The sequence below is a fragment of the Falco punctatus genome (assembly GCF_963210335.1).
Source record: "Falco punctatus genome assembly, chromosome: 2".
In the NCBI taxonomy this organism is placed as follows: Eukaryota; Metazoa; Chordata; class Aves; order Falconiformes; family Falconidae; genus Falco; species Falco punctatus.
Genome location: NC_137581.1, coordinates 29,762,563 through 29,789,801, shown reverse-complemented (window position 1 = coordinate 29,789,801; position 27,239 = coordinate 29,762,563). Strand labels below are relative to the sequence as shown.

Here is a 27,239-nt window from a genome sequence, read left to right as displayed (position 1 = left end):
CTGATGTCAGTTCTGTCACTTCTAGCTGCTTCCAGGACTGACAAGCTCCTCACCTTCCTCCCCAATGCCGCCACCATGGAGGCTCGACCCTAAGTCTGTTTTCCACAGTCAGGGAGTACCCTGTCCCCCAGAGCAGCCTCCCGGCCCATATGCCCCCAGCAGCTCCCCATTTGCTCCAGGACCCAAGCTGATGTCGATGGTTTGCATTCACAGTTCTGTACCTGAGAGCAGAATCTGGCGCATGAAGAGCTTGAAGATGAAGTTCTGGAGAACAGCTGCCTCTGACCATTTCTCTTTCCCTCATCTCTCCTTTCTGCTCCTGCATATTTTTCACACCTGGCATTGCAGAGCCACCTATGGTGGCATCTGTCAGTGCTGAGCAGCAGGGGATGCTCCATCAGCCTGTCCCCTTGCCCACCACAATGGTCACACAGGAGAACATCGAGGGCCCACACCGCAACAGCACTTGGCACGCTGCAGGCGCAGACAGGATCTAATCCCTTGGTGAAAACAGCCACCCCTTACCGCTTCTCTACAGCGCTTTCCACCAGTTTTGCTCCCTGTTTGAAGGTTTGCTCACACATCAGGAAGCTCTTTGCTGTTTTCCTTCTCAAAGCGTAGAGGAATGAAGCTGGGTTAATTGTCATTGATAATATAGAGCTGTGGGCTGGCTTCAGGGGCGGTGGGTTGGCTGATGTGGGTAAGGTGCAGCTGTGGCTGGTTCTGTTAAGTGGTTGAAAGCCAGTGAAGAGAGAGCAGCCAAGGAAGCAGCAGCAGCAGCAGCAAGAGAAGAGAGAGCAGGCCCTGGATGAGGTGAGGAGAAGGCAGCAGAGGAACTAGGTTGAAGAGTGTGCTGGTATGAGATGGTAAAATACCTTGTTGCAGCCTGATAGTTTGGAGAGTGCTGTGACATTAGAGTGGTGGCTTTCTCTACTCGGTGAGGGGACAGAGAGGTTGGACTCCTTCTGAAGTTTCTAGAGCTGCCTCTGTAGATGTCTAGAGGAGCTCCATGGAGACACAGCACTCTGCGCTCCAGCCTCCTACCCACACACCCCTGCACAGTATTTTCTCCAGACATCCTTGGGTTTTGCCTTTCCTCACTTCCCTCACAGACAGGCAAAGTTATCCCAATGTCAAGGAGCATTTCCCAAAATACAGCTTCTACCTCTGCCCCTTTCTGTCTTTGAAGAGTTATCTTGAGGACCAATCAGTTGCATTCCTTTTAAAATGCATTTCCAATGCGTCTGAAAAATAAAATGATTGCCAACAAATTTATCAGTACTTTCCTCGCTACCTTGTGATGCATAGCCAGATTAAGACCCAACGAAGGATGTGATGCCTAAACTAGGACACAGGCAAGTATAAAGGCTCTTACAAAAAAAAAAAAAAATCTTAGAAAAAGAGCCAGAAACTTTCTTTCTCCACAGCGGCTCAATTCTAAGACTTTGGTAGGTCCAGGGTACCTCTTTTGTTCCTGGAATTTCTGTAATTGACCTATTTGGTTTGCAGCCCCTGGGTTGTGTTCCAAACTACCCTCACTTGGACAATCCAGCTCCTGGGGCTCACTGGGCAGGCTCATTTTCCAACTCACCCCCACGTGGCACCAGCTTCTCCTTGGACACTCAGTTCTTGGCTTTGGATCCCAGTTTGGGGAAGAGAAACTTAAAAGTTAAGCTGCTAAACTGAAGGGGTGTGAATATTTTGGGTCTGTCCTTCACTATGATAAATGTTCATCCTCTCCCCCAGTATTTTATCGCTTGTTTTTTAGCCACAGCTGGTTTCACTGGCTGTTACTTCTTTCTTACTCTACTGGCTTTTATCTTTCTAATCATTCACTAATGGATTTTCTTTTCTATTCGTTATTTGTAACACACATTTCTTATTCCCCATGGCTGCTTTTAACACCATTGATTCATTTTTAGTTTTCTGATGTCCTCTCTCCTTGTCTGCAAACACTGCTTTTGCTGCTAAGATTCTGCTACAGCTTTCCTTTCCTAAATCAGAGGCAGAGGGAGGGTTTGAAACAGACACCCCAATTTCTAAGTCCTCTCTGTGATAAGACATGACCCAGAATGTTTTTTCCCCCCTTTCCCACAGAAGCTATGCTGTCCTACACCACATTTATACTAGGTCCAATTTTTAATTACATCTTCCATAAGTACTTACCCCGAATCAGAATAGCAACTTTTTTGCCAGGTGGGAATTGAATGTCAGTTTTTGACAGTAATGCCCAAAACCTTCAGGTGTTCCCTATCTTTCTTCCAAATCTTAATAAAACCACAGGAAAGTATCAAGCAGAGCACAGAGAAAGTGTCTTATCAGGTCTGGAGGCCCTGGGAACATCACATCAAATCCAGCTGTACAGTCCTCACCAGTGACCGGAGTTAATTTTTCTATCGACAGCTCTGAGCCCTTCAAGAAATCCCTTGGTGGCCTCCATTTCATTCCCTCTGCATACGTCTTCTGTCCAGTGGACACTGTTAATGATAACTTCAGCAGAGAGGTTCTCATTCTGCAAAGCACTTAAGCCCAAATGTAATTTTCAGTGTGAGGATACTGTCATTAAAATCCACGGCAAAAGGTACATCCCTGCCTGTTGTACTAGACTGGGGGTGACCAAGCTCTCACCTTTCATCTACCTGTCCTAGCAGGAACCCCAGGATCCTGAAAGGGGGACCCAGTATCAGTGTCTGTCGTCTTCTCAAAACAGCAGAACATGAGGAACAGCACAAGTGCAGACGAAGGGAGGCCCGTTGCCTCATTCTCTTCTGGGCCCTAATTCCATTGTGTGGCTGCTCCTTCCCTGCATGGGAGGAAACAGCAGCACCTAAACACTACTGCTTGATCATAGTGACCTTTTTTTCCCCTCTGTCTTCTTTCCCAGTTGCAACAGGAATGTATGCTGTAAAATAACTAAGTTTATCTATAATGTGAGACTCTATGAAGACCAATAAGCTGCAGTTTTACACTCACTTTGAAGCCAAAACCTTGCTTGCCATTGTGAAGCTGGCGAGGCTTAAACAGGTGAATACGATGGGCAGGGTTTGATCCCGTTACACGGAGAAAGCCATGAACGGCTGCAACTGTTTTTAAAGCAGTCACAAACACAGCTCTTCTGCCTCTGGCTCACTCAAAGTGACCTCTTCCCCATCTGATCTCCTTTAAGTGCACCACTTTATTTTTTCTTTCCTACTGGAAACTAAAGAGTGAATGAAAACCTTGCTATTTGGGATGGCATTAAAAAAAAAAAAAAAGGCAAATAAAGACATTTTAATTACATGGGATTTCTGAATAAGGTTTCAAAGTGGGGGGAAAAAGTAGCTGTGTGCCTGGTACACAGAGAGCTCTTTCTCTTCCCCTTTGTGGCAGAGGAATCAATGGAATTCATATAACAGAAGGAGGAGGGGTGGGAAGAGAGATAGGAGATGCCTTGCTCGGTACCAGCAGGTCACAAGTCTCATGAGTCTCAAGCAGGGCTTGCAAGGAAGTTGCTGACTGTATCTCCATGTGTACCTTTTTGTTCTTTGCCTTGGATTTGCTGGTCAGTGGCATGCTGCTTTGCCTGGCTCTCCATAGAGCTTGTAGCCTACAGGAATTTGGACAGAGTGGTACAGACATCGCCGACAGAGACTCTGATCACTGACTATCCCTTTAAACGCAGTCTCATGACTTAGTCTTTACTCCACTACCTATTAAAGAAGGAGACGAGACGTACATAGGCAGCTTCCATTCAGACACCCAGAAGGACACAGAAAGGCAAGACAATTTAACAGAGCTAACTGTGAGTAAATAAGAGGCATTAGAGGTGCTCTCTAGAGCAAAGGGCATGGAGAAAGATTTGTAGGAAATCCTGCAGTGAAAGAAGGTGCAGTATTTTTTTTAAATATACTTGCATACAATGTTCAAAAGGCGAAATTCTGTAAGGAAATGTCATTTTAGCATTATACCTTTAAATATGAATCTAAGTGTCTCTTAATATAACGTTGACCAATGATTGATTTCCCATAAAAAATCCGCAGCAGTGATTTTGTGCTGCAAGAAACTGGTGCCTTTTGCAAATACAACCTTTTTTCGCTGGGATAAATTTCATAGAAGGAATATCTGGGGGGAAATTTGAAGCCAGCCTTTTGCAAATTTGGATCTAAAGCCCAGCCCGGAGCCTCCAGTTAGACACCTGCACTTCATGAGGGGTGGCCTTCCTTCTGAGAGTGACGGATGTGACCCCCTTTCTGCTGGGGACAGAAGGGGGCTGTGGGTGCTCAGCAGCATGGAGACTGCACTAAGGTGTCCCAGCATGCATGCGGGGAGCTAACTTTTTAACCAAGGGGCTCTTGTGGCTCCATGCATTGTAATGGCCAGTCATCCTATATGGTACAGCATTTGGAAAACTCAGCCCTTGTTAGTCAACAGAGTCATCAGCATGTCCCTACATCTTTTTTTTTTTAAATTACAATAGCTACTGGGTAGACCTGGACAAGTATTTTAACAGTGACCATTACTATTGCAAGTGATATCTTAAACTGATGGGAAGAGGAAGTTCCTCTGTCAGCTCAGCCTGTTGCTTTTCTAAATATCTCTGTATTATTAATCGCAGGTGTGATCAGCTGGTGGAGTGTTCCCAGTGTGCCTTCATGTTGCCCATTTCCTTCCCTGCACTGATCCTGTTTGCTTGCTGCTTAACCAAAGGAAACTGCATTTCCTATGATGAGCTGAAAGAGCTGAAGACTGAATTTGCCATCAATCTCTACCGGCATGTGTCCGAAGCAGAGAACAGAACCAATGTGGTAGTCTCTCCAGCAAGCGTGGCTGTCTCCTTGGAGCTGCTGCAGTTTGGAGCTCAAGGAAATACCTTTATGGAACTGCAGGATGCCCTAGGATACAACATTCACGGTAATGTACTGCTTAAAGAAAATACTTCTCGTCTTACATTTTGCACTAAATTCACAGATTTACTAAGGAGGCAGCAATTGCACACATCATACTAAACTTCTGTCTCACTTGTAAGATGTAGTTTAGGAGTGTTTTCTCCATCTTCGATAGCCAGGTATCAGCTGGACAAAGGAAACTCAAGGGAGCAGTTGATACACATATTGTTATTGTTCCTCTTTTTTCTGGATCAGTGCTTATGCTTTTACTGCACTGAAATACAACTACATCTAGAAAAGCTACTTCCACAAACAGCAGAATTGCTCCTGGTTTCCCAGAGGTTCATTGTGTCCTGGCCTCCCCTGTGTCCTCTGCAAGGAGGTGCCAGGCAGAGGAAAAATTTTACGAGGCCTATAGAAATAGAATTATCTTTAAGACTTTGCACCTTTTTCTAATGTTTTTACAACTGGCCAAAAAGATGCAAAGTTATTAGAAGCAGGCTGGCAGAGATATACATTGACAGATGGATGGTGCAATTGCATCTTTCCCTGAAAGCAGGCTAAAATAAAACTCAATGGGAATCTGGAAGGGATATGGAAAAGGCAGATGTCTTAAAATCCAGCATTAAGTCAGCTGAATCTAAGGATGCTGTTTTCATTTTAGCTCTGGATTATCCTACCATCTCACATCACACGTCAAAAACTAGTTTACACTATGGGCACAATGTTTATGAAAAGCAGATGCCTGCCTCATCTTCAAAATTTGCAGCTTACATACAAGACTTTTGTATAGAGATGACACCGCTATTTCTCAGCATAAAATTTACTTTCAGTGTATGAACACTAAAAATAAAACACTACAGCAATTTAATCATCCTGCGCTGTAACCTGCCTTCGTCACCATTACCATTCTCTGTAGCATTGATATTCAGAACCATCACAGCAGTAAGGGCTCACTCTGGCTGATACATACAGATACAGCTGCAGGTACTGGCACAAGGACAGTGCATCTATATTATAAGCAGCTGATACAATGAAGTCTTGCCTACAAGGCTCCTGTTCCTGTAAATCCAGTAGGGTAATTTTAAACAACATTAATTCATACAAGGATTATACTTTGTTTGACGCTTCTGGTCATTAGGGGCTCAGTTATTAAGAACCAACCTTAAGAACAGTATTGCACAGTGACATTCAGGCACAGATCTCCACACAAAACATAGCCAAGCGCAGAGGTTGTTAAGGACCTGGTAGCTATTTTGCACTGCCTTACTTCTCACGTGGCACATCATATTAAGCAGACATTTTATCTGCATTTCAGTTGTCTGTGGCACAAGCCAGGTGAGCTTTGACTTTCAGTAATATTAATGCATGAATGTGAAAATAAAGTAGGATGGGATCTACTGCTATAGGTTACAACAGTGCATTTCCAGTGGTGGAGAAGGAAACTACTTCCTCAAATGGTTTAAATCAAATAAATAAATCAAATACTTAGATCAAATTTCCTATTAGACAAGTAAAACCAAATCACATATGTATGCATATATGATAAAATTCCTTTTTTCCATTAGATGTTTGCATTAATATTTCTGTTGGTCTGTCTTAAAAAAGGATGTGGTTAAAACCTTAGAAGGCTGAAAACAATGAAAACATTGATGGTTCATTCACTATTCACAGAGAACCTGCACTTGTAATCTTCTTTTAATGTTTGGAAGATTTATTCACCTTTATTCTAGTCCTAAGAAAAACAATGTATAAAGGGATGTCTCTCTAGACAGCACAAACAAAATTACGTGCTTTAAAATGCTTTCTCCTTGCTGTTTTATCAACAGTAGAGTATTTTAAAGTAAATTCGAACTGCTCTCCAAGTACAAATTCAGGACTTTGGTTAGCTAAGCACTTTGAGATGACTGAAGTTATAGGCTCAGGGTACCACACCTTACATTAACATCTGCTTCCAATTTACATCTTTGATTTCTCACATCCTCCAGAGAGCTTGCCAAACGCTCCCACACTAATGCAAAACACACAAGAAAAGCACTTTACACTTCAGACCGCATGAGTTTTCTTGACATCTGTTCTGGGAGTTCAATATTTCATACCTTAGAAAGTAATAGATCTAAATTTTAATACCAAACTTGCCATAGGTTATTAGTCTTACTGCAGGTTATTGAAGGAGCGCTATTAGGTCAGAAAACGCCCTGGATTCTCAGGTGGTCAAAATCGGTAGATGTGAAACTCTCCCTTTACTCCATCAAGAATCTGAACTGATGCAGTAAAAGTCTCCTGATGGCCTGGCTGGCAGCTGGAGGCTCACCAGTATCCTGCCCTTGACCTGACACTCAGCCTGGGACAGCTCAGTGCAGGCAGGATGGTCTTCCCCAGTTAGCTGCCCCAAATCGCCCATGTCCCAGGTGGCAGCCCATCCTCTCTTCTCTCCAGCACTGCCTACACCCACAGCTGTCTGTAGAAACTGGGGGGTTCTTCCCTTTATCCAAGGTTTCCTTTGAGTCAAAACAAAGATTTCTAGCCAGCCCACAACGGTGAGCCCAGCCACGGCCATGGGGAGCCAGATACCTGTGAGCTGCCTGGGGCATCCCAGGGTTTCAGGCCAAGGCAGAGGAATACCTGTGCCAAATTCAGCAGCCCAGAGAAGGAAAGGGCACGATATTGAACCCTCCCTTGGAGATGGTGGCCAGCAATTTGTATACAACAGTGAGCTGCTGAGATTTCACGCAGAAATAGGAACACTTGGCAGGGAAACCAGAAAGGTCCTGGTGGTCCTGCAGAGCCAAGAGACACTGATATCTTGTTGAAGAACAGCAGTGCTCCAGACTTTTCTTAGTCCTTATTGAAAATTTACTTATAAAAGGAGGAACCAGCTGAAAACGTCTCAAAGGCAAGTAACAATCTCAATAAGACTTTTAATGGCTAGGCATAGGCAAGCCTCCTTCAAAGCACAACAAGGGATATGGGAAAGGGGCCGAACTGTGAACACAGGAAGTTTGAGATTTGACCCAGTGCCCATCAGCACTGTTCAGACATGGTGCAAGTCCCGGGCCTCAGGAGGTCACCTCAGCCTGAACCACGCCATCACAAACCATTATAGTGTGCGACATAATGACAGCCAGAAATGGCTGCTAAATCACACCTCAGGGGAGCCTACTAAAAACTTTGTGATTTTAAAATCACGAGATCCTCTATGTTTGCAGTACTTCTGTTTCTGTTGGGCCCACATCTCATCCCTGCATCCGTCACAGAAGCCACCACCATTGACCTACCACGAGCTCCCCAGGAGCAAGAGACCAGGGCACTATTCAACAATTTTCATTAGTAGACAACAAGCTAGAGAATACAATACTGAATTTTTGAATGGTATTGAGCTTGTAATTGGTGTAAGCATTTTGGAAGACCAGAACAGAATTTAAAAGGATCCTGGAAGATCAGAGAAATGCGTGAAATGAATAGGACACAATTTAATAAGGGCAGGTACGTAATTCTACATTTAGAAGGAATAATCAGCTGTTCAAATCGAGGAACAATGAGCCAAAGAATAGTGTTTTTAGGAAAGGATCTGAGGGCTCTTAGGAATTAAAACAAGGAATATTGAATGGGAAATAAAATCCTACTTCAAAAAAAAGGAGACACTGCTGTGGCTTGTATAAAGAGTTGCTTGTAACACACATGAAGTAACTATCAGCTCTATTTAGCATTGCCAGAGCTTATCTGCAATATTGGGCCAGTTTGGGGCACCATCCTTTCAAGAAACAAAACACCACATAAAGGCCAAGGGTAGAAGAGACAGGCCTGGGGCAGTCAGGAAGAAGCCTTTCCTGGAATGGGTGGCATTGATAATGGCAGGAGAAGGAGACAGCGGTACTGTGGCATATGCAGCTCAGCCAGTCATAGAATCATAGAATCATTTTGGTTGGAAAGACCTTTAAGATCAAGTCCAACCTCACTACCGGGAACTCAGAGAGTGCCCGAGAAAAAATAATGTACCTCATGAACTGTAAGAGCTGTGTTTGCACAGAGGTGTGAACCTGATGTGACACCAGCCTCTTGACATATCTGTGCTAGTGATTTCTACAGCAATATGAAGAGTACTTTCCTATGCCCAGAGCATCACCGGTCCTTGAGAGTAGTGCTTGACAGTAATACCCCATAAAGTCAAGAGTGCTTCAGCTCTTACAGCACTTTAACTTTCAGAGGACACCAGTGTTAGCACTGGAGTTGAGAGCTGCAGAGCCCGGTGCTATCCTTAGCCTCCACACGGTAATTGCAGTTTCTCCCTCTTGCCTGGCAGATCAAAGTGTGCAGGATTTCTTGCATGCAGTGTACGAAGGAGTGTCCGACTCCAGCCAAGGCACCGTGGTTCAGCTGGCATGTTCCTTCTTTGTCGACGCCAGCGTGCAGCTTTTGCCCCACTTCACTGCACATGCTGCACGCTGGGCAAACAGCAGCCTGCAGCAAACCAACTTCACCGACCCCAACAGAACCGCAGCCCAAATACAGGAATGGATCACCGGTAACCTTGGAGGTAACGTAACAACCCATGAGAATGATTGCACATGAATAGAATGTAAAATAAGAGCAATGAGAAAAATTGCATTTCACCAAACATAATTTTTTTTGCCCCACTCTGTGTTGTACAAACCAAGGTTGAGAGCCAGGAAATCAAGTTCTTGTGCTGATGCTCATTTCTAACGTGAAGAGCAAGCTGGAATAGGTCTGAATCTGTGAGTGTGAGTTTGCAGTGTCAAGCTGGCAACCGCTTGGCCTTGTTCCTCTAATTTTTAAAATAGCAATCTTTTGCAGCATTTTCAGTTTTAATGAGGAGCAGCCAAGTTCCCCAGGGACTTAGTTTTCTGCATCGAATGCTTTCATGCTGCTGTGGGGAATACACAGGGCCATAATCTCAGCAGTCAGACTCTGAGTTTAAAAAGTCAAAATGGGAAGTAAAAAGAATTTACTTTCCACGCAAGCAAGAAAAGTAATAAAATTAAATTCTGTGTTCATGAAAAAAAAAAATTGAAACAGCAAGTCCTTAGAAGCAGCAGAGCAAACCAGTCCCTGATTTGCTCCACCAGTTTAAGTTACATGAGTGTTAAATTGGCCATCAACATGTGAGGTGATGTTAAAGACACACATTAAAGATACTACTGAAAAAAAAGATTTCTGTCCTTCTCATATGAACTGCAATAAGTGATCCAGTTTCATGTTAGAAAAATATCGTCCTAGAAGCAGATACTGAAATGGGAGATGTCAAGCCCAGTATATAAACTGGGGGAGCTGGCCAGGAGGGGCCGATCACTGCTCGGGGACTGGCTGGGCAGGGGTCAGCGGGTGGTCAGCAGTTGCATTGTGCATCACTTACTGGTTATTTTCAAGAGTTTTATTTCTCCTTCTCTTTTTGTTATCTCCCTTTTGTTCATATTGCGGGGCTCACACGCATATCGATGAATTAAAAATGGGTCACATTTTCAAAAATCTTTGAGGTACCCAAAGCAGGGTCAGCTGAACTGCCAAGTAATCAGGAGATGGGGAGAACTGGGATATGAGCTAGTTGACTTAGTTACTTCATAAAGTGGTCTGTAATAGTGAATCCATTTCATGTGGGATTTCTGGTGCTAACGATGAACCACTCCAAGATATGTGTAGGCAAATTTAATCTAGAAAACCACTTGGAGCCAGGGCATGGTGCCAAGAACTGGGCTGCTGTCATCCATGCGGTTCAGTGAGTAGCGTAGTCCTGGCACAGCTTGGGCCTTCAACATTCACCAACTCGAGCTCAGTTCTGGAGAGAGCATGGACCAACAGGCAACCCCGACAAGGTCCACGTACAGGTGGGGAGGGAAAGGCAGACAGCTTAACAGTGCCTTTTGTGCCTCTTGCCCTTAGGGATGGAGAGTGGTTGTGATTTGCTTTATTTGCTCACACAGACCTGGCCTTTAGGCCTGGGCAAGTAGAGTGGCGTGTGTCCTCCTCCCTGCCTCTTTTTCCATGCAGATGGGGATGTGCTTGGCATGCTGTTGGAGAACGTTGGGTCACCGCTTAGCCAGGTCGCCTTGGTGAGCACCATGTACTTCAAAAGCACGTGGCAAAAGAAGTTTTCCTTTTTGGATACCCAGATGTTGCCTTTCACCACAGCAGAGGGCTCAACCCTGAAAGTGCCCACAATGCATCACACAGCTGAAGTTAACTACGGTAACTGTCCTTGATCCAGATTTGCTCTGTTGTAGAACATGGAACAGTTTCATTTATTTACTTTCCACAGATACCACACTAAGATTATGTTGCTTTGCCAGCTTAGAGAAGTCTCGGAAGGAATCCCATCACATGAAGAGACTACCTGAGTGACCGAATTGACTCCATATAATCCCAGGCAATCACGAAACAGAACCTGGGTTCAAAACGGTTCCTAAAATGTCTACTGTCCATGCCCCATCCCCAAAAGACCAACACTGCCCAGCACTCCATAATGAACTTGTCAGCTGTAGCAAACAACCGAAAGGCACCAAAATAACACGCCAGGAGAAGGGAACAGGAGAGACTGTGGGTACCACAGCATACAAAGTCCATTGCAATCACATGGAGCTTGTTAAATAAAGCTGCCTAGGAAGGGAGGGCTGTAAGAAACACATCTGACCTCATGACAGAGGGGCAGTTAAGAAAAGAAACTATATCAAGCCCCTACCGATTTGATTTGTGAGATGGGTGAGAAATTTCTTGGTCCTCAGCCTAATCACTCTTTGGCTCTTGAGTGCATAAACACCAGATAGAGGATAGTATGACTGGTCGCACCAGCACTGCGCACCCATCCCTCCTGCCTGTGGTCACAGCCTGTCTCCAAGGCTTTAGGGTAAAACTGCAAATCTTTGGGGCCAAATTCTGAAACAAAGGAGAGAGAATTTTTTAATGGCCTTTATATCAAATCAGTGGATGGTCTCAGCATGGGCTTAAAATTATAAATACAGGTTAAACTTTTATTTGTATAACATATGAACACAGTGTATGTTCCTTTCAAAGGCTTGGAGTATGTGGGCTGCTGACAGAAGGACTCCTGCTGCAGGCTTAATTTTTTTCCACCTCAAATTCTGCCAACTAGCTCTTTCAAAAATATAAAAAGCTCCTTTCCCTTCTACCCTAAATTTCAGAACTGCACTTGGGTAAAAACCTTCCTAATTCCAAGGCTAATTTTTTTTGAGACCGATTTATATCTCTTAGCATCACACCAGCTTTATCCTTTAAGTAAATAGTTTCTCTTCAGCTCTGATATTTACTCACAATACAGTCGGTACTGGCAATTTACCAAGCTGCCTCTCAGTTTCCTCTTAACTAAGCTGAAGACACCAGGCTCTTCTAAACTATTTAAAAAACATACTCCAAAACTCTATTAGTCCTTTCCTGCACTTTTCCAATTCAAATTAATCTTTCTTGAAAATAAATGACCAGGAACGTACATAAGGCTTCTGATGAGGCCATATACCTGTTCAATAAAATGCTCTTCGCATTTCTATGACTTGCTAAAAACACCTTGTGTAGTGCACTGCAGAATCAGCTCAGGGTAGTTGACCAAGGTTGAATCCACCTGGGCCTTTTTTCTTTCTCCATTTTTTTCCAGCTGATGAGTCCCAGGTAAACCAAGGGGAAGGAAATCTCCACAGGGACATGACTTTTTGAACTGTCAGTTTCCACCACTCCAGTCATCACGGTAACCTCACTGCTCGACTTTCTTTGATGGAAGCTTTGAGTGTTGGCCATGCTTTGGAAAGCCCCTGGAAACCTCTTTTCAATCTGGGAGCCCCTCTTCTAACTTGGCTCATTGTAGTTTTGCCTTCAAGCGGCTGCTTGCTGCCTTCAATTTCTCACTTTAATTGCCAATGCTTCTACCTGTAAATAATGCCACAGTAAAGCTATGCTTAACATTTTACTTAAAACTAGATTGTTGGATCTATCCCTTTTTATCGAATTAGCTATTAAGTAAAAAAAGCTTAGAGATTTGTTTGTTAGGGTCTACCTGATATTGCAGTTTATCTCACTTCCTATTTCTCTCTGTGGCTTGATTATTCTTTTCTCCAGAGTATGTTCTCTCAAGCAAAGACCTAAAATTTCCCAGATTACTTTCTTATAAATGTACTACTGTTTTCCAGTCATGGGAAACAACTGAATCCACAGTCCATTAAAAATCTTTGCTGACCCATTTGCAATTCCACATCCAAGTTCTTTTCATGTTCTGGTGTGGTGATCATCCAGATCCCCATGTTACTATTTGTCTCTTTCAAGCAGTGTAAACTCTGTTTCTGTCTCTGGTGTCGTAATACCTCGTGTTCTTTCCTCATTTCCATTAGGAAGCTCACCATTATTCTTTGCTATATCATCAGATTCTTTCTTTCCCAGCAGTTCCAGAAAATAATTGGGATGAATCTAAAAAAAAATTTAATTCACAGTGTTCAGCAGCACCAGTCTTTGTCTTTCTCTTGTTTATATGGCTAAAACTTTTTCCTTTTCTGTGCAGGTCACATCAAGCAGGCAGTTGGCAGCTTGTTATTTCTATGCCTTTTTATATCTGAACCATAATTCACCTGGCTAAGGAATTACATTTTCCTGCTTTTTGCAAGTTTGTCTTTACATCTTTCTTTGTGATGTTTCCTCTTCCAGGACATCCATGGTGTGTCTGCCACACTTCTTCCTCCTGCTGGGACTGCCAGCTCCTAAGTGCATTCACACCTCTCACTTGGAGCCCTCCCATCCTCCTTACGCTTCAATCTTTTATAAGTTAATTGACTTTACTAAGGAGTGCAGTTTCCCTTTCCAAAACCCAACACCTCATCAACCTCATTGTTGAGCAACATAAATCACTACATCAACCCATGATCTTTCAGCCCTAGGTGATTTTGTACCGCCAGCTCACTGCGGGGGCTTTGCTACTCCTGGTGTCTGGGATAGCTTCACCTTTCCTTGCTTCGCAAGCTATTCAGGCAAACAAACAGGTTTCTTGGGACTAACATACACCTGTTAGTTCAGGAACAGAACTTTTCTCTGAACTTTCTCTTTTAGTAGAATGAGATAAAGAAATGAGAGGTCTAACATAATGGAAGGCAGGAAGGAAAGGGGGTGCCAGTGCTTCTACAAGTGAAGTTCTCAGGTAAAAACCAGTGACCAGAAATTTAGCAGCTGAGTTGCATTGACTGACCATATGTTTTTGCTCCTGATCCCTTGCAAACTTGATGAAATCAAGTTAGTTGTGCTTGTCTGACCACTTGGCTAAACACAAGAACTCCACTCTATCATCCTTAAGTAGGCAGCTGAAGCATTAAGTATTTGCCCAGAAAAATAAAGTTAGCCAAAATACTGGGGTTACCTTCTCATCCAGGCTGAAATGTGTGAGTTCTCCACAGCTAGAGACTTATGAAGAAAGTTGAAATTAAAAAGACCATTTAAAGATTGATGATTGTCAGATTCGATAGGACCAACTCAGTTTTTGTCACTAGAAATGCTAGAAACGCTTCTAACAAATCAGTTATAAATCAATATAAAAGATTGGTTCAGTACAACAAAACAGAGGCATGAGATAACTTTCCTTCATTATTAAATGATAGCAGCTGTCTCCCATCGGGATACAACACACAGAGTGATAAAGAGTAGCTGTGGCCTGCTATCAATTGCAACATTTACAACATTTGTTATCTTTTTAATATCACTACAGAGAACAAATCAGCCTGGGGACAATTAACACTGCTCTAAGAAAATGTCAACATTGCTGTTTACACATGCCTTTTAAACACTGCAGCTATTTTACATATTCATTTTTCCAAGCAATTTGTTAACTATACTTGAGTACTGATTTAGCATATATATAATCCTTATGGGATGCTCAAATTCAGTTCAAGTAAGTAACACTAAATGTTATGAGTCAATAATCTCAAATTTGATTATTTTTTTCTAATTAACAAATAAGGACTGTATAACCTTTGTGCAGAATGTGCTGACTTCAAAATATCAGCGTGCCCCCAAATTAAACCATTCACGACCAGTCCATCTTTCCTGCTTGCCCATTATAAACCAGAAGGTCTTATCCCAGCAAATGATCCACAAGCTGGAAGGTGTTTTTAACAGCATAATTCCCTCTCCACATTGCATGGTGGGAGGGCTAATCTAAGAGCCTAAAATTGAATCTAGCAGAATAATCAACACTTAATGAATCCTATATAGTCCATATCTGCAAAACTAATGAATGTTGTGGACTACACAGTTGAGACACCCTATTACTATATATTTATTGGCAAATATTTAGATATTATGAACATGAGCTACCTATATTCTGTTGTTTATAACCCTTGACTCAAAAAGAGTATCTACCCTTGAAGATACAACTACCACAGCTGGATGAAGGAGCAGATTCAGTGTTTGGATGGCCTGCAGCAAAGGCACCAAGTCGTTGGCTTGCAACTTGTATTTAACTCCTGGCCTGCTAGCTATTGCTGAGTGTTCCTGAAATGCTATTTATTGGATTAACAGTTAAAAAAAAAAAAAAAAAAAAAAGTAAAATTATAAAAATTGAATCTGTTCTACTGTATAACAGAGTGCATTAGAAATGCCTGGATTAATTTTTCTTTGAAATATGGAACTAAAAGGGTACTTTTAAATGGCTATTACAAACCATTGCAAACCTAATTATGAGTTTGGAAGCCTACCAGCTTGTACTTTTGGGACTAGTTTTTCTAACTTTCATCTGATTTTGCTAAGTCTTTGTGCCTAGATTTTAAAAAATAAGGAATTTGGTGCTTAAATAAGCATAAACCTAACTAATATATTGTTTAATGTAACTTTGTTTCTTTAAACAAAGTTTAAACTGATTTTTAAAGGTAGTGAAGATGGAAACATGAGGCAAAGTACACTTCAGTTAATTAAATAGGACACTCAATTTTGGTTTTGTAATTTCTATCAGCAGCAAATTTTTAATGAGAGATATTAGAAAACTGTAAGTTTATTCCAAAAACACGCATTAGAGGAACAGTTGCCATAAAGCTACTGTCGTTACCTCAATAATGTTTTTAAACTCTGAGCAAGGACTACAGCTATATGAGAAAGCAATAAAATATCCCTGCTCTGCTGAGACAGTACTTCAGGCACTATTACTAGGATTTTTCTGACGAGGAATTTATAATCACACAATCAGTTCTGTTCGGAGGAGCCGCTGCTGCAAGTTAATAACCCGAGCTGGCTGCAAGAGCCCATGTGTTAGAGACAACCCCTTATATCCCATCCCTGCTGTTTTGAACCACCTGCTGACCCAGGGTTGGGTTGTGCGTTTGGGGCTTTTTTCCCCACTTGAATGATGAAATCAGATCTGCATCTGCCCACCCACAGGCCAGTTCCAGACTGCAGCTCTAGAGGCTTTCAGCGTGGTTGAGTTACCCTACCTGGGGGAGAAACTCAGCATGTTCCTAGTGCTTCCCAGCCACAAAAGAACATCTTTGTCCCAGATTGAGTCTCACCTTTCTGCCAAAACCATAACCCTCTGGGCCAACAGCTTAAAGAGAATGAAGATGGACATTTTTCTGCCTAGGTAAGCAATCTTAGAACTCCAAGATGGCTTCACTACTTCAGTTGCCAGAATTCTGTATGATAGTGCTGACATGAGCAATATGTGAGGCAAAATCCAAATGAGATGCTTTTGTTTCTTTTATTCATCACATGATCAGAAAAGCTCTAACCTTTTCTTAAGTCATGAAGAGGTGAGCTGAGAACACCAAAACTTTCTGGTATGCTCCGTAGTATTTTAAAAACACAAGTATTTCTGTTGATCCTACAGCTTTTACTTAAAATTTATTTGGGGTATAACAATTCTTGAAGGATCTAAAACAGAAAAGTTTCTGGCCTTTTCCCACACTCAATTTTTCCTCTTTGCTTAAGAAAGAATAAAAATATAACCTTTAAAAAAATTAAAACACAATAGCTTATTTTTACAACTTGCTAGCATACTACGAAAGTACTCTACAAAGAACTTGGGTCCCCCAGCAGTCATACCCATCTTTCTGTGCACAAAGCAAGTTTCAGTCATCCATTTTCCACATTAGTCATTTGCCATTGCTAGCAAACGCACTTGTCCTGGAGGTGTTTTCTATCATCTATTCAAATAAAATTGCACAGCAGGAGGAATTAGGTGCAGAAGGGCCTTTTGCAGCTGTACCTATTGTATGGATCAGCACAGAAGGGCTTCATTACACATCTCTTACAACACATTCCTTGTGTTAACGAAGCACTGAAAAAACAATTTGTACATTCATAATCTTTTTCTCCAAGCTAATCTTTGGCAAATATTTCAAGAGGCCCTTTGTTACAGCCAAAAAGATTGTTAAAAAGAGGACAACTGGGGAAACACAGAGTTCATGTGTCAAGAAGACTGAGAGGCAGTCTGATTGCAATAGATGGAGGCAAGGGATTCCTTCTGTTAAGGTCTTCACATGAAGAGAAGTTGCTTTTCTGCAAAGTACACTTAATCAGATGGAACATATTGTGCTCATACAGAAATAGATGGCTGAAATGCAAAGGCTTGAAATAAATTGCATCTGTTCCACTTTTTAGCTCTGTGAGACTACAAATCCTGCATTTAAATAAAATCTGTCTTATTTCAGGTTCAGTATTCAAAGCCTTTTTGACCTTAAGACAGTTTTTTCTGCCTTGGGAATTAGAGATGCATTTGATCCCATCACTGCTAATTTCAAAGGCATTTCAGGTAAGAGGCTTGACTGACAGAAAAACGATCACTAACCCAATAGTTGTAGACTCTTACAAGTGAAGGATTCGATAGAGCTGGATCTTCTGCATTGATCACACTTCTTCCTCCGTGAAACTCTAAAACACAATTCACACCCAACTGTTCTAATTTATTATTGGCAATTGTATTTTGAACTGCTGTTTTATAGGAAAAAGGAATCTGAAAGGGACAGGGTTAGTTTTGGTCTTGCTTTTTCCACCCTCCTTTCTTTAAGATTAAAATCATGAAGTCAGTGTAGGCCTGGGAAATGGATATTTATTCAGAAACCTGGGATGCTTTAGTACAACTTGCATTCATATTTGTGTTTTTAAAAGTCATTTAACAGTTAGGGATGCTGGCCTAACAAGTCTGTAATTCCAGCTCCTGACACCAGAAACAATATTGACATATGCCCATGCTACATTGTCTTGTTAATCCAGTAACCAGTGGACTAATTTATACTTTTTCTTTACTAAAATACTAGTGGTATGATTGTAACCTGTCGCTATTTTGGAAGTTTGAAATTATTCTGTTCTCTGGAAAATTTTTATTCTTATTTAATATTAAATAAATAAAACCCCCTCAAAATTATCTATTTTCTTTTGACTACTTCCAGCGATACAAATTATTTAAACTTAAGTAATTTCTACTCATAGCAAAGAGTCAGAGGGGAAGTTGCCCAGAGAGATGTAGAGTACATGCAATTCTTGTGCATGTGATTGAATAAAATGAAATTCCTCCAATTCAGACAAATCTGCTTTTACAGAAAAGTTGCTTTCCTGGAATGAACCTCAGAAGGCACATTACTCAGGGGTTTTTTGATTCTGCTTTTAAAATTGAATACAGCGTAGTTCTATTGCAATATATATCTCAAACTGCAGAAATGCACATTAAAATAATTTGTTACTGCCCACTCTTTTGTTAAAGCCTGTTGCTTTGTTGCAAACAATTGTTGATATACTGATAAAGTGCATAAGGATGTATTTTATAAATTTAACATCTTTTTAAACAAGATAAACACTCTGAGAAAATGAACTCTACCATAAACATTATCATTTAGCAGCTTCTTTCCTATGTAGGCAACTTTGTGGCTTTTGTCATACAGGGTAAGGCTTGTAGAAGTATTTGACCCTGCCTGTGGCAGTTATGGATTAAAGGATATGTTGAGGCCCTTCCGAGTTCTACTCTTATACTACTCCGTTGTGTCATAGTAGTAGGGTTAAAGCTATGACAGTCTAAGTTACATGAAGCAGAGTTTATAGGGAAGGTTTATCTTCTATTTAACCAATAGATACAGTTGGAAAAAGAACAGGCAAGTTTTCCGTTCCTCCTCCATATGAAGCAGAAGCCATAATCTTCAGAATATTTATTCTCCAATCACATTTAGCAAACAAATGTGTTACTCCATTTTAAACCTGGAATAGCTTCCTTATGCCTGAAAGCTTCTATTTTTTTTCCCCTCCAAAGTATGTTAGATATATCTAATTTATAAAATTCTGCCTCTCCCTAGTTGTGTCTTGTTTCCATCCCAGATTTTTGACTGGACAAAATTCAGATAGAAACAGATAAAATGCTCTTTCAGTATTTCCTTGTTTTCACCTATATGTCAGATTCTATTCCCAGATTCAGACAAGAAAGAAAAAAAACTCTCGATCTTGCTGATTTCTGCCCTCCACAGTCAGCCAGGAAGAAGGAGACTCGTAACACTTCTTAGTGTCTTGCTGAAATTCTTTCCAAGCTCCATTTTATGTCACAGTCCCATCATTTCTTCCTGAAGAGAATTTTTTTCTACAATTTCCCTTCCAATGGTTCCTCAATTCATACATTGTCCCATCTTAGTTTCTACTCTCACCATGTAGCCTTGCTTTCCACTACAGCCTGGAAACTTCTCCAGGTAGCAATTCTCATTCAGCACTCAGTTGTTCGTATAATGGGAAAACAGTCATAAAAATGAAAAAATAGGTAAATGTGGGTAGAACTGAGGGCAAATAGGATATTAAAATTGGTGACTTAAGGTTCCCTCTGTAGTCGGGACCAGTCAGATGTGTGCATTCATACGCTCACTCTCCAGGGACCTGCTTCCCTCTGGCAGCAGTACAGAGAGGCGGCATGCTGTCTTCCCTAAAGTAACCCAATTTTCCCTTTCTCATGCATTATCTCACTCTAAAGATGTTCCCGCATTGTGTCAAAGAGGTGCTCTTCTGTAGCCTGACCCCAAATCCCACCGTTGGACATCAGTGGAAATGGGCCAGATTGTAGTGGGCACCATTAGCAAAAATATGAAGACACCTCACAGCTCTTCCAGGTTTACACTGATACATTTGCAGTCAAAATTGTGTTGTTTCCCCTCCCTCAGACTAGAAAGAAAATCTGAATAAGTAGCCAATAGCAGAAATGCCCTTACGCAGAAAAATACCTCGACTTTGCATTCACGGTAGTCATCCTTTAAGAATTTCACTGCTTGCCTGAAAGCAGTCTCACATGAAAGTCAAGAGGCATTTGGGCCACCAAGCAAGCTGTGCTCTGTGACAGAGGAAATGTTTAGGCAAGTAAGTTCAAGGCACACGAGTGTTTTAGCTTATTCTCCAAGTTCCCTGCATATAAGAACATGCTGTTACAAGAACAAAGTAGTCATACTATCTCAGCTACACGCTGAGCTAAAAAGCCCATAACATTAAGACAGCTTAGGTGTTCAGGCTGTCTATGCTCATTCATATCAGGCACAGGTATGAAAAAATCGGTATTTGCATCAGAACTAGAACTGAGGATCTTCTAACGTGGAAGCCAGATACAGAAAGAGCAACTAAAAGGCAGGTTTATACTGTGCTGTCTTTCTGAACGTGATGTGCTGAGGATACCAATGGAATGAATTTGACAGAAGAAAAGCTAATAACGTGACATGTATTGTTTTCAGCATCAGTTCACATGTAGAAAGGTGCAAAGCATGTACTCCATATTATTGAAGCAAATTCCTGGAATGCTACACAGTTTAAAATTATATCCTTTCTAAGAATTAAGTATTTTGTAGCAGTGCTAGCTTAAGAATAATATTTTAGAAAATTTAGATTCAGTTTTTTTTAAATGGAGTAGAGTAGAGGCCAGGCATACACCGCTATTTGTCTAGCAACATCAGGTGATGATGCAATTACTGCTGCTCCAGCTAAATGCCAAGGGACTGGAATTCTTTGGCCTAGCCAACCTGCAGGGCAGTTCAGTTTCAGCCATTTAATTAGTTGCCCCTCTGAAACATCTAACAGTTATGTGATCCTTAGATTCTCAGAAAAAAGTAAAAGCATTCTGGATTAAAAAAATTAAAAAGGCGTTCACAATGAAATTCAGAAAATAACTATTAATATTAATTTCTGTTTTTTTGAAGAGCAAGACAGTCTTTATATTTCAGAAGCTATTCACAAAGCAGAGATTGAAATAACAGAAGATGGTACGAAGGCATCAGGAGCTACAGGTAAATCAAATATACAGACTTTATTTCTCACTTCTGGAGTTTATCACTACAGAAACTACCACCAGCCTTTTAGTTAAAAAAAAAAAAAAAAAAAAAAGCATGGTAGTGTTTAAATGCATGCCTAACCTAAATTTAAATGTTTATATTTAACAGAGTTTCACTTTACCTTTCTATTTGTTTATAAGAACCTGATGAATCTTTTTATCTCAGACTAACATGTAAAGGCTCAAGTGAAAACCAGCTCTGCCAGCCCATGGAAAATCCAGTTTGAGAAAATAAACCACTTATTTTTCTGTTGGATAAGTCTGGTTGCTCAGATCATAAAAGCAAAGAATGAAAAGAGAATTACTAACCTATCTATAGCTCCTGAAATGCTACAGTGGTTGTTTTTTGAAGATGATCTCTTTGATAGTATTAAAGGTAATTATGGGAAAGTTTTGTCTTCATGAAGACGAAGACAGGCTTGTTTCTTACATACCTCAAAGCGTGACCTCTGTGTGCAGGGGCTTCTGCCGACATCGTTTCTCCACAAGCAGCTGGGGCTGGCTGAGTGGGGAGATTCAGAGTAAAATCTCAGCTGTGGACTAGAAAGTCAATAAATGACCTTCATAAACTAACTGCATGACACGCCAATAGAAATCCTCAATCACAATTTACATAAAACAGGGGGACTAAAATTATTGAGTCACGCAATCCCCATTTTTCTGTCACTTGAACCTTATCAAAGGTGGGCCCTGTTTTTTTTATTTCCCTTTTGGAAGCCTCAGATGCTCCAGAGATGCTACAAATCGGTGTGAAAGGCAACAGCAACCCTAGAACCCTGCATGGATTTCATAGGCATTACTGCCACTTGGTTGCTTCTCTTGAGAGGCTGAACATGTCCTCAAGCTGCTCAAACATAGCACAGAAGGGTGATCATTACCCACATCTCGCCTTTCTGCTTCTCTGGGCTGTGCCAGCTGTAGACATGCTCCACATGCACATTGCAAATGCTGCTGGTCCTTGACTGCAGATCAGGTCAAGATCTGGGTGTCTCTCATATCTCCCCCTTCCCCTCCTTGCTTCCAGGAAGAAATCCAAGGGGCATGTAAGGAGAACACTTCTGTGCATCTCACTGCGGTGCCCACGATGTTGGGCTGCTCTGCCAGGTGTACCTCCCCTCACTCCAGACATCCCACCACCACAATGCCAAAGGAAACCTGAGCACACCTGATTTGGTGTAGTACTCCTCCAGCAACAACTTTAAATAAGACACATGCTGTACATATGTGGGTGTACAGTGAAAATTTGATGTAACTAAGTTAATCTTTCTGCAGAGCTGTACGTTTTTAAATTTTAGGACCATTTTCTTCTCTATTGAGGTATTAGTATTTTTGGGAATTTTTCTGCTAATTCCCATACAAAATAAAAATTTTAGATGGCTTCAATTACATACCAACAACTAAAGAGTGATAGTAATCAGACATCAGACCTTTACCTCATTGAAACAAATGCCCAAACTCCCCCTAACTCCAGTCAGATCAAGCTAAGCAGCTGATTTTAAAAGATATCATTATGTTTATTGTTTGCTTTAAGAGATCTGGCTCTAGTCACATGGTGGCTTGAAAGCTAAAGTGGCAATTTTTTTAAGGAGTACTGAAATATTGCCACTCAAACTAGTTTTACTGAGTTACTTGACTTTTCAAGTGAATTCCATTGTTTTAACTGCTCATTAAAAAATAATCCAAATCTGGAGGGTTTAGTTGTTGTGGGGTTTTTTGACAATGTGTTGTTAATACTATATAGCTTCAAGGCAGAATTTATTTAAACAAGATGTATTTTAGCGATAGCTGAGCTGTCATAATTTTTAAGGACTCTATTTAATCTAATTAACCCACAACCAGAGAGGGGACAGACAGTCATAAATTGAGATCAAGGATACTTAGGTTTTGATGAGATCTCCGACAAAGAAATTCCAGGACAACGTAGGTAGTTCTCTGTTCTTTGTCTCCCATTTAGAAAAGCGATTACATTGTGCCTTTTTATCTTTTTTACCAGAACAGCATAGCTAGGAATAGCAAACAGGGATAGCATGGTGTGACTTCAGCAGATCGGGCTGTGATAACAACAAAAATTACATTACCTTTGAAATCCAGACAGACCCACTTGAGCAATGAAATACACACAAATCACCTGCACGTAGTCTCACAACACTTCAGTTGTTCACTCATCAAGACTGATTTCACTGTTGGATAAAATTGTTGTTTTATTCTTAAAGCAGAGGAGCAACTCAAAACTCAAGGTACTAAACATCAAAGATTGAGGGCACAGTACAGAAGATGGGGAAAAAATGGGCACATTTTACTAATGTTTTCTTTGTTGCATTACAGTAATGGTATTACTAAAAAGATCTCGAACACCTATTTTCAAAGCAGACAGACCTTTCACATTTTTCCTGAGACAAGCTAATACAGGTACGCATGCTTTATGTTTCAGTAGCAGAATTCTTCACAAGCACCACTGAAATCAGTAACAAGTTCTTTGTAATCAGCATGCCATTCTTCAGTCCAGAAAATTTCAACCACCACGGAAACAGTGAGTTTAGGGTTTTTAAAGCATAAAGAATACAGTTCAGTTCTTTAAAAAGAATGCGTAATAGTCATAGAAGTCGGGGAAGCCCGATTAGCCTCTCCTACATATATGCAGTACGTGCTCAAATAGATTTCTACCATAATTACAGGCACTAGAAAAATTTTCTAGATCTTAAATGTCCCAGGATTAGGAACCAACCTCTACAGGGCAATTCAAATTACAAATGGGCTGGATCAGCTAGATTAATAGGAAGGAAGTTAAGACAGAAATCTTTCCCTGTAAATGAAATTCACTCATGCCCCCACAGATGGCACACAGCAAACAGCCCTCTGCCTGTAGGCACCAGGACTCCAGGGCCTGAAACTGTGGTGTTAATTCCTACCTCAGCGGTTCCCAGGGGGATAGCTCAGAAATTCTGAAGACCAACAATCTTTTGCCCAGCTACAGCTTGGAATATGCAGAAGCAAGTTTCTCTCCTCTCTCTTATCTTGAATATCCACACCTTCAAGGAGCCAGTTTTACACATCTGGACCCTTCACCACTTAGTATCCTCGGAGACATTCAGGTTATCAAAAGCCATGGATATTCACTGTATGTGATCAGGTAACTCGGCTCTGCAAAAAGCCCGACCCTGTATCTTCGCTTCTGCAAAGAACTGCCAAGAAATGCATGTTTCTTTTGCAAGTAAACTTTTTTTCTTGCAAATTAGCCCCCCCCCAAGCCTTCAAAACAAAACCCACAAAAAAGCGAACAAAATTGCTGAACATGTCTGAAAGAGTGAAGCACCACAGGGCTCCTTTGGCTTCAGTATTAAGACTATACATCTCATTTCAGATATCCAATCACGGAAGTTACTGCAGAATCTCTGCCAAAGGAAACCACCACACAGCTCATTAGCAATAATAAAGGAATACATTATGCACCATCTAGCAGGTTTGCTCCTTAGAAGCATCAGGCCACCTCCAACAACTCTTATCATTCTTCACAGTGCAGTACATTTGCACCTTAAGCATCTTCCTAAAAATCCTTCAAAACACCAAATTTCTCTCGTAACCGGGGTCACGTGTAGTTCAATTTCCAGGGAACATACAGCCATGTATAGAGTTCAGTAAAACACTGGGGCCTGGCATGAACACAGAAGAGAAATCTTTTTCATTATCTGCTTCCAAGCAACACACACTGTTCTTAGCTGGTGAATACCTGCATATGTAACATTTTGCTTTAAAACCCTGTATCTTACATTTTGACCAAAATGCAAACATATCTTTAAAAAGAGAAAAGCTCTAACCTGGTGGGGGTTTTATTTTAAATATGCTTTGGCAACCATTACCATTCAATAAATAGAAGTATTTTTACTTGGCAAACACAGAATTAAAAAAAAATTAAAAAGGCACTAAAAGCTGATCTGTGAAACCTGAGCCACAGACTCTTCAGGATTAAGAACTGATTTCAGTGAATAAAATTGCTTAGCTTACGGTTTGTATATATATAGGAAGCAAATCAGATTGCAGAACATAGAGCATAGCAAAATACATACATTCCAATGCACTCAAAATCAGAAGTACGTTTCTGTAACTTAAGCTTTTTAACGCAAAAAGTGAAAACACTTAGTCATTTTGTTTGCTCAGACTTAGTGACTGAAGTTGTTTAGGTATGCAAAGGGGAAAGGGTAAACAAGATCTGCTTTTAATGTATTTTATTCACCTAACTAGAGGTACATAAAAATTAGTATCCCCATAAAATTCACAATGAATCTTTATTTAGAACAAAAGCCTTCATAGCATCAGTCCTCTAGTAACAGCAGAAATATATTTACCAAGACTTAAAATTTAAAATTAAAAAGTTTGGGGTTGTTTTAATCTGAATTTCAGGTTTGAATGCATCCCATTTGAAGGGCAGGCAAGGTAACAGCAATACAAACAACTGAAACAAATTCAAAGAATCTGAGGCAGTGATTTAATTCAAGAGGTTGTAATAATCTGTTCCATAACTACATCATCAACACAAAGGAATGAATTTAGGCTCTGTTTCGCTTAGTTCAAGAGTGATTCTTTAGCCAATAGTGTAGATAAGTTTTAGGTTTTGGCAAATTTTTGGTCTGGGCTACCAACTATTTGGAAAGGCCTTTTTGTTTTTAATATAATAATTTAGATGTTTCTGTTTAAGCAGGCAATTGCAGTCGATTTTTCCATACAAGCAATGAATGATCACAAACCTTCTAGTTCTGTGCTCAATTAACGTATTTAAACTGTACTATTTGAAAATGTTGTCCTGACTCAAATAATATTGTTTTCATTTACAGGTTCAGTACTCTTTATAGGAAGAGTTACAAACCCTTCATAATAAACATTAGAGCAATACACTGTCTTCTATTCCTCCTATGGTGAACTTTCCTTCAATGAAATTAAAGGCTACATTATGTGTATTTATTAAAACACTGTTTTAAACAACATCACTTTTGCAAGAATACAAGTAAGGAAGCCCTCCGCTCTCTTACTACATTGTATACACTGTTGGAAACTTACAGCTCTCTAGGAATCATGAGCACCACAAAGACAGTAAGCATATAAACATTTGAGGAAAAAACCCAGATTTTGCCACCTAAATGTTTAAGAATATGGACCAACAGCTTCTGCTTAACTTCATCAAGGCTAAAGTCAGTTTGACTGATGCCAAGCATCCCACAAGAAAGCTTTGTGATACATGTTATTTTTCAAGCACAACTTTACTTCCCTGTCCTGAAGTCAAAAACTTAAGAACACAACTGAAATTCAGTCTGGTCCCAGATTCAGATACAATCCAGCTGAGAACATAAAATAACAAGCAAACAGCAAAATGCTTTTAAAAGGAAATCAAATTGAGAGGCTGTTTCAAAACTGATGGAACAAATAGGAAGCAGAAATACCTGCTCAGTGACCAAACATTATTGCCAAGAGGTAGTAGCACAACCTTTACTACCTTTTATTTTACTTTAAGTGAACACAATATAGAATGGACAATTCCTGAAAAACACTGAATGAGGCTAAAAGCATCCAGAAAAACGCTTTCCTTCAGCACCCTGACAAAAGTTGGGATACAGCGAGTTTTTTAGTACAAGATTCAGCAACTCATCACACAAGCACCAGTAACTCAGGCCCATAAAGATTTTGGGTGAGGACTGCAAGCCACCAACTCCTAGGAAAGGAGCTGCTCCCACTGAATCAGTTTTCCAGAAGTTACAAGTATCTAGTACAGATGAAAGACATGGCTAATAAAGCATTCAGTAATACTTTGTGTCCATGCAGCAGCACCTTCTGGCTGTTCCCGCATTTGTAAACATGTAAAAAACAGCACACAAACACTTTGGTCAGCTTTCCTCAAAGGCTGCTGACCTCTGCTTCTTACTATACTGTATCCTCATAAAACCAGGGGGTTTGCCATTGCAGTGGATGTGCATATAGGACACCAGTCTATCATGCTAGTCACCAGATGAAGTACAAAGTACACAAGGCCACGAGGTATCATTCTACCACAGATGTGATTCAGTATTAGTTTCCTTTCACTTGTTTTCTGACTAAGAATATCCAGTGATACAAAACCA

General features: G+C 40.8%; 1 protein-coding gene across 1 annotated transcript; it reads left to right on the top strand.

The window, feature by feature from the left end:
- The first annotated feature begins 861 nt into the window (after positions 1 to 861).
- SERPINE3 (serpin family E member 3) lies at positions 862 to 27,237 on the top strand. Its single transcript, XM_080375140.1, has 7 exons — positions 862 to 4,890; positions 9,169 to 9,402; positions 10,872 to 11,069; positions 16,236 to 16,434; positions 17,504 to 17,604; positions 21,002 to 21,088; positions 23,458 to 27,237. The coding sequence occupies exons 1-7, from the start codon at positions 4,524 to 4,526 to the stop codon at positions 23,589 to 23,591; spliced, it is 1,320 nt and encodes a 439-aa protein (XP_080231266.1). The 5' UTR covers positions 862 to 4,523; the 3' UTR covers positions 23,592 to 27,237.
- Positions 27,238 to 27,239: the final 2 nt, after the last annotated feature.

Coding starts and splice junctions, on each gene's coding strand:
- SERPINE3 (XM_080375140.1), top strand. CDS start 4,524: ATGGGAAGAGGAAGTTCCTCTGTCAGCTCAGCCTGTTGCTTTTCTAAA. Junction 9,403..10,871: donor GATCACCGGTAACCTTGGAG/GTAACGTAACAA, acceptor TTTTCCATGCAG/ATGGGGATGTGCTTGGCATG. Junction 16,435..17,503: donor ATGGACATTTTTCTGCCTAG/GTAAGCAATCTT, acceptor GTCTTATTTCAG/GTTCAGTATTCAAAGCCTTT.